The 10,756-nt window shown below is 31.2% G+C and overlaps 2 protein-coding genes across 3 annotated transcripts; both read right to left on the bottom strand.

Annotated features, from left to right (window-relative positions):
- Window positions 1-1,056: 1,056 nt before the first annotated feature.
- LOC111302969 (protein HOTHEAD-like) lies at window positions 1,057-4,673 on the bottom strand. Of its 2 annotated transcripts, none has more exons than XM_089765761.1 (5): window positions 4,371-4,673; window positions 3,152-3,796; window positions 2,113-2,513; window positions 1,479-1,993; window positions 1,057-1,373 (listed from the first exon to the last, which is right to left on the bottom strand). In XM_089765761.1, exons 1-5 carry the CDS (start codon window positions 4,453-4,455, stop codon window positions 1,334-1,336), a joined length of 1,686 nt encoding a protein of 561 aa, XP_089621887.1. In that variant the 5' UTR covers window positions 4,456-4,673; the 3' UTR covers window positions 1,057-1,333. The 2 variants fall into 2 exon arrangements, with proteins under 2 accessions (XP_089621887.1, XP_022754650.2); XM_022898915.2 differs by having other exon boundaries at window positions 1,059-1,373; window positions 2,113-2,510; window positions 4,371-4,671.
- A 4,304-nt stretch (window positions 4,674-8,977) lies between these two features.
- Window positions 8,978-10,289, bottom strand: LOC111316582 (uncharacterized). Its single transcript, XM_022918571.2, has one exon. It carries the CDS (start codon window positions 10,097-10,099, stop codon window positions 9,764-9,766), a length of 336 nt encoding a protein of 111 aa, XP_022774306.1. The 5' UTR covers window positions 10,100-10,289; the 3' UTR covers window positions 8,978-9,763.
- Between the last annotated feature and the right edge of the window lie 467 nt (window positions 10,290-10,756).

Raw genomic sequence — 10,756 nt, 5'->3', positions numbered from 1 at the left:
ATATCATAGGAAAATATGAGTTTCTAATTCTATGATTTTGAGTACTATTGAGAATCTGATATTTTCTTAAGAATCAGATAACCTTAAACCAAACATAGGAAACAGATATCTACTATCAAAATTTAAAAAAAAAAAATTTTGAATTCCTTCAAACCAAACACCCTTTAAGTGATTTTATCATTTATTTATCACAAGTAAAATTTTTTCCTATTGAAATATAAAAATGCACTATAATATATAGGCTCAATGTGCTAAATTTCTTGCAAAATTCTTACTCCCATGAGTTGTTGTATAATAGGTATTTAGAATGCCAAGGCATACCCAAAAGGAAAAAAGAAAAAAAAAAACATTAATATACTATCATTACCTTTGTACAAGCATCATTATTATAGCATGAGAGGATTAACTTTTTTAATCACAAGTAGTTGGAGATATTATTATGGAGCAATTAGCGAAGCTGGGTGGTGTGGGGTTTCACCAATTGAGAGGCCTTCTTAAAGAAATGAAGAGAAAGGTGGTGTGGAACCATTGATGGATTCAAGTTATACAAGTGCTGAGCTAGGTAGGTTCGGATGAAATTTTCATTGCCCATTGTCAGGAAAAGATTTTCTGTTCCTTTTTTCCCAGCGCCCTTAATTTGAGGATTAAAAAAGAAATCATAAATCAAATTATGAATTTAGAGAGAGAGAAAAGAGATATTTCAGACCCTCTAGAAAATAAAAAAACTGAAAGGGAAAAATAAAAAAAAATACAAAATAAGTGGTAGAGAATAGGATGAGTTAGCAGCATTAATTTGTCACTAAAAAAATTGATGAAGAATTACTTTTTAAACATTAAAAATTTTTTTCTTCTCAAATCACATGATATTACTTATAATTTATCAAAAAAAAAAAAAAAACTAATGGACGGATATATAGATCTGACAAATCAAAATTAAGTGATTCAATTTCTTAATATTCAATTTTTAGTGAATAATTATCAGATCCTGATCATACCAATTAATTTTTATTTTTAAGATTATGATTCGGGTCTGATAGCAATAGCAAAAGTAGCTGTGTTACCGGTGGATGTGCCTGTCTTCGCTGACACAAAAATTCAATTTGTTGTAATATGTATTCAAGATTCATCTCCCTCTTTTATTAGACACAATATTAATAGTCAATATTAGGCTGTTATTATAATATCTATTAATATAAATATGTATATATATATATCAATACCAACAGTCCAGTACGCAAACGTTTTTATTTTGCTAAGATATGGGAATTTCCTTCATTGATTTTCCCCAATATGATGCTATGATATGACATGGGATGGACTTCAACTTCCTTCTCTAGGAATGTCTATCTTGCTGAATTTTTATTCCCATATATCTGCATCAAAAATTAATAGGAAAAGAGTGATATAAACTTTTGTACCATGGCCATATATTTAGAATGGCGAAGCATACAAAAAGGAAAGGATAGCACTATCATTACCTTCCAAGCATCATAACCGTAGCTTGAGGATTAGTTCCGGGTGAGAAATTAAACGTAGAAGAATCTATAACCCTAAGGTCATCCACGCCAAGGACCCTGAAATCTTGATCGACAACCTTTCCAACATGGCAGCCTCCATGATAATGCCAAATGGTCATGACAGTGTCTAGGCAGTACTGTTCCAAAGAGGTAGCTGTATTAAGATGTCTTGGTCTCAGGTTCAAGGGAAGCGTCGCCACCAAATTCAGAAGATCTTGTGTTGAGATTGTTGGATATCGAAATTTTGAGAAAGCCTTGGAATTTACAACGTTTATTAAGGTTTCCATGCCTTGCACACACTTTCTCAAGTCCTCTGGTGCTTGGAAGTAATTAAACCTGATCTTCGGCATGTCATTTGGATTTGTGCTCTGAAGCTCCAAATGACCTGTTGAGATGGGACCATTAACTTTCTCAATAATGATGCCAACTTTGAGTCTTGCACCGAGGAGGGAGCTACTATTAACCTTTGCTTCGGTCTACGCATGCAACCACGACAAATGTTAAACAATCTGGTGCGTTGTATACTTAAAACAAAAAAGAAAAAAATAATCACATATGCGGCCATGAAAGAGCAGGGAAATTAAGGGGTTAAAACCTGATTTAGAATAGTGACCAAGCTTTTTGAAATCCACTGAACCAAAGAAGGAGCCAAATTCAATCCACTGCCTGCTTCAATATAGCTACCAAACTGGGTTATGCCCACAAGCGAAACGAGTGAGACCTCAACGGGCAGAGGAGAAGGAATAAAAAGACCGTTCAATGGATTGTCGGCCATCCCTTGGCCAACCATGGGTTGGTTCATCACCACCTGGATGCCGAGTGCCTCAAGTTGATGGGCAGGCCCAATACCGCTCAGCATCAATAACTGTGTGCTTCCAATGGTACCTGCTGATAAGATTATTTCGCTCTCGGAGTCTTTCGTCAAGAATGCCGTATGCCTTACTCCCAATGCATCTTCAAAAATCACCCCTTCAGCTCTTGGTCGTGATCCAACTGCTAAAAGTTAATATTTATTTTAACACATGTAAGATTATACTATATTTTATTTGAAAATGAAGGAATTATATATTATAATAATATAAAACAAAGAAATGCCTTTTAACATATGGATTGCAAAATAATCTTTGTAAACAATCAAGATTGATACATCATAAAAAAATAGAATTCATATTTGATGTATTATTAGAGTATAAATGTTATATATTATAAGTAAATCAAATAATATCACTTTATTAATTAAAAATATTAACTCTAAAATAAATTAAAATTAATATTTTTTAAAAAAAATTCATTAAAAATATGATATTATTTGATTCACTTTACTAATAAAATAATATCATCTGATTTATTAATAATGTATAAAATTTATATGCTGATAATATATTAAATATAAATTTTAAAAATAATAAATGTGTAACTAGCCAAACCAGTCTTCAGGTCCTATAACACTTAAAATTTTGGCTAGAATCCTTCTACTCTTGAAAGTCAATTTAAATTTGTTTAACTTAAATTTAATATTTAAATATAAATTTTTTTTTATATTTTTAAATTTATTTTAAAATTAATAATAAATTATATATATATATATGTACCCTCGATATGCAAAAATTAGTCGTTAGCTAAAGAGACATTACTTTTTGTTATAAGCATGATCTTGGGCACCGTGGCATGCAAGTAAATCTTGATCTTCATTGGGTCAGCGTACTCGAGCAAGTCTGCTGCACTATGTCTATGACCATCCATGTCAAAAATGGATGCACCAATTTTAGTCCCGTTGATGTGGCCATACGTAAATCCGTTGAACGGCAAAACCCCAGCTTCAAGCAACCCATCCCTCACTGCGGATTGCCATTGCAACACAGGTGACTTGAATGCCACCTTTTTCTCAACCCACAAGTAAGAATCATTTACTAAAGATCCATCCAAACCAGCTTCCTTAATGAAATCGGTTTCAGCATGCGAGTAAAACCCTGCGTTAAAGACTGAGGCACCGCCAAGAACACGGGCTTGGTGGTTGTAGACTCCGTCCTCCGAAACGAATGCTTGAGCATATGAATGAGGAGAGGGGTCTAAAAGAGGAAGGAAGAAGTTTTCTTTGTCTGTCTTATTGATAGGGTCGAGATAGGGAGACCCTCCTCTTTCCAGAATTAAAACGTTTGCGCTTTCCGACAGGGTTGCAGCCAAGGGACAGCCGGCGGTTCCTCCACCAACGATTATGTAGTCGTAGTACGAGACTAGAGGAGCTGAGGTTGCTTCTTGAACAAAACTGTAATATGGAGCTGCGAAATAATAGAGATTTTTCTTTTATGTGTTTACTAACTATTGTTTGTTTCCATTAATTTATAAGAGAGGTTATTTATATCCTATACACTCGGATTAAGTTTTTGATTTTACAAATAAAATTTCTCATGTATTTATTAGTTTATTATATATAAAATTATAAATTAATATAACAACTAAATAAACATGTAATAATCTTCCAATTTCATTTGTAAAATTTTTAAATTCCATCTTGTCATACATATAAATAATTAAATTTTGTTTTATTTGATCATATAACCAAAATACTATCACATAAAATAATAAAATTTTTTATTTCTTTTGTTATGTAAGCAAAATTGTAATATAATAATGAATCCGTAGCGAAATTTAAAAATTTTACAAGTATATTATAGAAACATACTATGTTTATTATTCAATTATAAATAAGGAAATCAGTTATGAATTTAACATGTCGTGATTTTTTTTTTATCCAATTCAACCGTTGGATTGATGCATAAGATAATAATATCAATAGGGATAGGAATAATAATATCAAAGTATATGAATGAAGGAAAAAGAGTCTTCTTATACCTGTCTCGGCGTGGCAAAAATGGTGCAAAGCAAAAACAGCAGGAAGGAAAACCTTGAGAAACCGCCATGATCCCAAATGATCCATTTAGTATTTCCTAACTATACTTTCAAAGAGCTCAAGGACGACTGCAAAACTAAAACTCCAATTAGTCTCCTCTAAATACCCTCAAACCCTTCATACATAGGTCATTTTCTTGAAGCACTGCATGTTTGAGGTTGGTTTAATTAATGCTTTGATGAATTCCTACGTCCTCTTGTCTTGATCATAGATAGCACATGGACATCGTCAGTCAACTAATGCCCCATTCAATGCCGTTCCTTGTAAATTATGCGCACCATGTGTGCCATCAATTATTACTATATCAAATCTACAACTTGATCTTATCAACATCGGCATGCATCGACACTTGAAGTAATTAATGAAAAATGAAATTTTTTCGCAGATATATAAATATAATACTCACTTTTTATAAATTAAATTTTTTCCTTCATTTACTTCCCTCACCTTTTTATTTTTTTTTAGGTAGGAAGATCTTCTGGAATTGTACATAATCTTTTGTTTCACATAATTTAAACTATAACAGTAAGCATATGCATTATCCAAGCATTATCTTTTGGCTTCCTGGGAAATATATATATATATATATATATATAAGACTTTTAATTTAAAATTTTTCTATTAAAATTTTAAGAAATGAGATACTTGTTTTTTTTTTAAAGTCCAAATTGTTCAAATTCAAATGTAGTTTTGAACACAAGAGAGCCAAGTGGTGCAATGGGTAAAGAGTGAAAACCTTATTCATGAGAGTACTGGCAAAGTCATTAAAAGGGTTTTGAGCGAAAGAAGAGCCATAATTAAACCCAGAGGTTGATTCTATATTAGCTACCAAATCGGGTGATACCCACGACCTAAACGAGTCACAGCCAAGCGGGCCGAGGAGAATGAATGTAGAAGCTATTCGATGGATTATGAGCCATCCTTGGCCCACCATCCCATCACAGTACGACGCCCATTGTATTAACTTGATGGGCGGGCCCAACACCGGCTGACCAACATTAGTAATTGCACCCGCTGATACAATTGATCTCGTTCTTGGAGTCCTTTGTTAAGACTTAAGAATGCCCAGAAAATCACCTCATCAGTTCTTGGTCTTGATTCTTGAATTTGATCCAACTACCATAGTAGAGTAAGTATTTTATTTAAGTGAATTCAGTTTCTCATTAACTTAATTATTTATATTTAATGTATGGTCAATATATAAATATTATATACAATCAATAAATCATTTAATGAAACTTCATAGAAAAATGAGTGTAAATAATAATTTAGCATTAAATGTAATTATTTTTTAAAATTTTAAAATTGATTTTTTTATAAAATATTATTATATTATTCACTAATAATATATAATATTTATATACTATTAAATAATAAATACATTACGAAAAATAAGTTTGATTTATAACTGCATAACTAGGAAGCCTCTTATTTTTTAAAATCGTCACAGCCCATACTGGAAATTGGGCTTGAAAAGTTTGTAGGATACCCAAGATGAATGTATCGTTCAAATACTTTTTCATAGGGGTGTAAATGAATAAAGATTTGGATGAATTATTTGTAAATATATTTGATTTTTATTTAGTTATATTTGTTTATTAATTTTAACAAATAACCTTAATTAGTATTTTTATTTTTGTTTATTAAACAAATTAAATATAAATAGAGATATATTTGATTTATTTATATCCACGAACAAACTCGTTTAAAATTTATTTGTTTATTATTTATTTACTGTTTGTTTATAATAATAATAACAAAATTACATTTTTATTTTTTTATTTTAATCTTATTTTAAAGTTTATTTATGTTCATTTTGATTCATTTTATATTTGTTTAGAGTTTATTTGTTTAAATTTATTTGGTTACGATTTGTTTATTGTTCATGAATATATTCATTTATATATATTCGTAAACATATTTATTTTATATTTACAAACGAATTCATTTAATTTAATCAAACAAAATACAAACTAAATATCAATATCATTCCATTTAAACAAACAAAGCTCCAACGAATAAAATATTTTTTTTATTAAATACAAATTGAATGTAAATACCTTTAAAAATAAATAAATAAATTACAAACTTATTTATTTATTTATTTATTCATTTATTTTCGGTTTCTTTACGGTCCTACCTTTTCATTAGCCATGTCTTATTATTTTCTCAATCAATCACTTTGAGCTCCGGGGGAAAATTTTTGCAACGAGTCCGTTTAAGATGACTATGGACTTTAAAATATCATGAGGAGAAGAGTCTAAAATTTTGAAATTACACTAATTGTATTCTTATAGTTTTTAAATGTTAAAAAAAATTCACAATTTGTAATATTGAACCCTTGTAATTTTAAAGTTGAAAATTTTATTATATACAAGGAAATAAATGGAAGATTAGTGAGAAGTGAGGGCAGTATTCTATTAATGATGAGGCCAGTCATATTCAACTTTAAGCAAAATGATGGAATTTTCAGCATTGTCTCCGTAGATGTTATCATACTCATTTAGGCTTTAAACTTACCATATATATTGCTGGCAAATTGGATACGAGAAAAGAATCCACCATCAACCACTTTATCAATTGAGATCTATTATATTTTTATTATATTTGATAATTTTAAGTATGATATAATGATATAATATAAAAATAATAATATGATTTAAAATTTTGTTGAAAATCGTGTATAAATTTAATAAAAATATAAAATATATTTTGTATTTAATATGTTATATAAATTTGGATATAAAAAGTTTTATATTTTATATATGTTTAATACAAAATAGATATTACTCAAATACATACATTAATAGATTTAATTTTTATTAGGGTAAATTTTAAAAATATACTCTGGGTGAATTGAAAATGTTCCTTGAAATTTAAAAAATGACATTTAATTACATTATGATTTGTTTTATTGTATTTTTACCTAAAACTATTAGGTTTTTTTTTTTTTTTTTACTTTTTCTTCTTCTCTTTTTAGAGCCAGGCAAATTCTCTTTATCCAAAATCAGACAAATGAAATTCTCCATCCATCTTGATATGAAATCCAACTGAATTTTCTTTTCATCAAAGCTGCAAGGCTAAGTTGAAGTCAAGGAGTTTCATGAGACTCAATGCTACCAATATCATATATCACCATCTGCAGTTTTAAATCAAATCCCAAAACCCTGTGAAAATGATCCAAGACTTCTTGACTTTCCATTTGATCCGAGAAGGTCAGAAAAAAAACTAGAGTTTTCAATTCTCTTCGTACAGATTTGTATCTTGTGCATAAGTTTTGATTGCCTCCCAAGATCAATTTCATGATCGGTTGGAACTCATGGGTGTTGTTCCTGTTGTTGTCCTTTTGCTGTTGTTATTTTTTGGGAATTCCTTCTTTATCTACCCCCATGAGGTAAAACAAGTGTCCACTCTCCATTTTGAGTATGATTCTCAGGGGTGAGAACTTTTGCAGAAGCAACCATTTGCAAAATAAGGATTCTCTTGATCTCCTACAATTCAAAACCGCTTTTTCTCCAAAAACAATTTAGTACAGCCACAGTTAAATCCTGGGGTGTAACGGGTGGTGCAGGACACTAAATCAACAGTTGGCAAAACTTTTCTTCCCAATTGTGAGAGATATTGTACCAATAATCATTATAGTAAAAATAGAATATTAAATCAGATGTGTATATAGAAATTTAGTGGGAGAAAAACAACACAAATATATGCTTGCATGCAGGCATTCCAAAAGTTGGATTACATTCTATCATTTTCTTTTTTTCTTCTCCAAATTGATTTACAGAGTCCAAAAGCTACTCATCTTGCATGCACCATAAGAATGGTAATAGATTAACCGCCTCTAGGAGATGAAATTGATTAAATAAACTTTTAAGCACCTGGATAAACAATGATTTCCTATCAAGATGGATGGAGAAGTTCATTTGTCTGATATTAGAGAGAAAGAATTTGTTTGGTTTTAGAGAAAGAAAATGAATTAACGATGAAGAAGAAGGATAAAAATAAAAAATAACAGAAAAAATAACGATTTTAGATAAAAATATAATAAAATAATTTATAAAGTAATTAAATATCACTTTTTAAATCTCAAGGAGTACTTTTAGTCCACCCTTAATCAAGTCTATTTTTTTATTAAAGAGAAATCATTAGGATGTGGGCTGAGAATAAAATTGAAAACATAGTAAATGAAAACTTTGCAAGGAATTATGGGAAGGAAGAAAAGGGGGATGTTTGACCCGATTGATTATATGGGATTGCTGAGTCAGTCAAACCAATTGCCTCAAAACTCAAGAGTTGCAGCCCAGTCAACAAGTCTAGCCTGTGGAAATTTCCTAGGATTCAAAGACATGGGCATATGGCAGGAGAAAACTGGTTCTTTCTTCAAGTTCCTAAAATTAGATTATCAATTGTTAATTAAGGTTCAAAGATGTACTCCAGGAGGTCCTTATATGCTTAGAAATTGAGGTTTGAATCAGATCACATGTTCCAGCAGGTTTTTACAAGCAGATTCTATTTGTCACAATTTTCTCACTTCTTCGAGAAAGATCAATGCAACATCAAATTTACTTGGTCAATATTATTATTCACAAAAAAATGTAAACCACTTGAAAAATAAAAGATAAACACCACGTGTGCATAAAAGCAAATACAAAGTTCGAATTCGCAGCCTACTCTGTTTTTGTCATCACCAGATTAAATAGTGTAAGACTTTTCTTCCGTTGACAAAAAGCCGATGGCTTTTGTCGTATCAAACCGGCAATTTAACAGTACTTTTTCTGGCAGCCTTGAAGGAGGCCGAGAATTAACAGAAAGATATTCACAAGACGGAATAGAAATCTGCTATTCCAAGTGAATAGACAGAAAGAAATACTATGTTCACAACCTCTGAATCCCACAATAGGATCGGCAGGTACTTGATGGATACAGTGTTTTTAGGATATATTATAATCTCAAAAGATCTTTCCTCTTGATCAATCATCAAGAACCAAAAAGGAAGGTGAACCAAAACTAGATATAGGACATAAAAGAAAGCTGAAATTAGGACAAAAGTAACTACAGAAGAACTGAAATTTTTCCTGGAGAATCCAATCTCCATATTATGATCCTATATTTAGGAAGACCATTTCTCTCTATAATTTCAAAGCGCCAATATTGAGCCTTGAACTTATTACAAAGGCTTTGCTATTCAACTGTTCATCCCCTGTTCCATGACTACGAAAAACGGAAAAGAAAAGTATAAATCTTCTTCTGTTCCTGTTTGAGAATATATATATGATGTTATGATACAAGCCTGTATAAATTTGAAGAAGCTTCTGTTCTGTGTGTATGGCTACCTCTATAGTTTCCTGTCAGTTGAAGGAATGATCTTGATAATAAGGCCAGGGAAAACATCGTCAGGGTCATGGATGTGAGGGTTGCGCTCAACGATAAAAGGGTCGCCGCACTTGTCGCTGATGGTGTGAAGGGTCTCCCCTTCTCCTACGACATAGATTTCATCACAGGGTCGGTTGAGGAGCTGACTCCCTCTCACAGGTTCATCTGATACAGAATTTGCCTTGATGGAACTTATCAATATCAAGGCCAATAAGGCTACGGCACAGTACCACGACGCTGCATCAGCTAGTGCCGTAGATTTCTTCATGGTTTTGCTTGAGGAAGAAGAGGAAACCATGGAAAGAAAGAAAAGAGAGATCGGGTTTTTGAATCTTGATGAAACAGAGGGAATATAGAGGAAGTGCTTTATATAAACACTAGTTATTTTGATGTTTGCGTTGGTAGGAAGTTGGGTTGAAGGAGAGCAGGAGGGGGTTGTTTCAATATTTTGCTCAGTGCTGGTACTAATACTTTAACTTTGGAGGCATGAATCACCTTCCTAATTTCCTATCTAGCAAATTCCCGAAAAGGACTTGATGTTAATTAGTGTAATGCTTAATTCTAATGTCAATAATTTATTTTAGAACTTATGCATTGCTTAGTATTATATTTGAATAAGAAGAGATTTAAAATCTTTGACGTGTTGGGGAAGTCCATAACTCAGGAAGAAGTACCTTAAATTGCCCATGTATCACGACAATTTGGTCAGCATCAATATTTCCAACTCAACACCGACCTACAAAAATATGATGCAATTAATTTAAAAATAATTTTAAAATTGAGTTTAAGTAATCAAGATTTAAATTCTAATATAACCTCAAATATTAAAAAAAAAAAAAAAAAAAACTTCAAAAACTGAGATCATATGCAATTTCTTATTAAAAAATCTAATCAATGTACAAATTAGTGGCCATTGAAGTTTTAAGTCTTCAAGAAAGCTTCCCATCATTAGCTT

This window comes from Durio zibethinus, chromosome 9, assembly GCF_047325235.1.
Source record: "Durio zibethinus cultivar Kanyao isolate XHJ-2024 chromosome 9, ASM4732523v1, whole genome shotgun sequence".
NCBI lineage: Eukaryota > Viridiplantae > Streptophyta > Magnoliopsida > Malvales > Malvaceae > Durio > Durio zibethinus.
Note: the sequence above shows the minus strand (reverse complement) of the source record. Positions and strands in the feature narration are given on the sequence as shown.

What these genes read in the sequence shown, in the direction of transcription:
- LOC111302969 (XM_089765761.1), bottom strand. Translation starts at nt 4,455, where the DNA reads ATGGATCATTTGGGATCATGGCGGTTTCTCAAGGTTTTCCTTCCTGCT. An exon ending in TTTTTGCCACGCCGAGACAG is followed by an intron (nt 3,797 to 4,370) that starts GTATAAGAAGAC and finishes ATTATTTCGCAG; the next exon opens with CTCCATATTACAGTTTTGTT. An exon ending in GATCATGCTTATAACAAAAA is followed by an intron (nt 2,514 to 3,151) that starts GTAATGTCTCTT and finishes ATTAACTTTTAG; the next exon opens with CAGTTGGATCACGACCAAGA.
- LOC111316582 (XM_022918571.2), bottom strand. Translation starts at nt 10,099, where the DNA reads ATGGTTTCCTCTTCTTCCTCAAGCAAAACCATGAAGAAATCTACGGCA.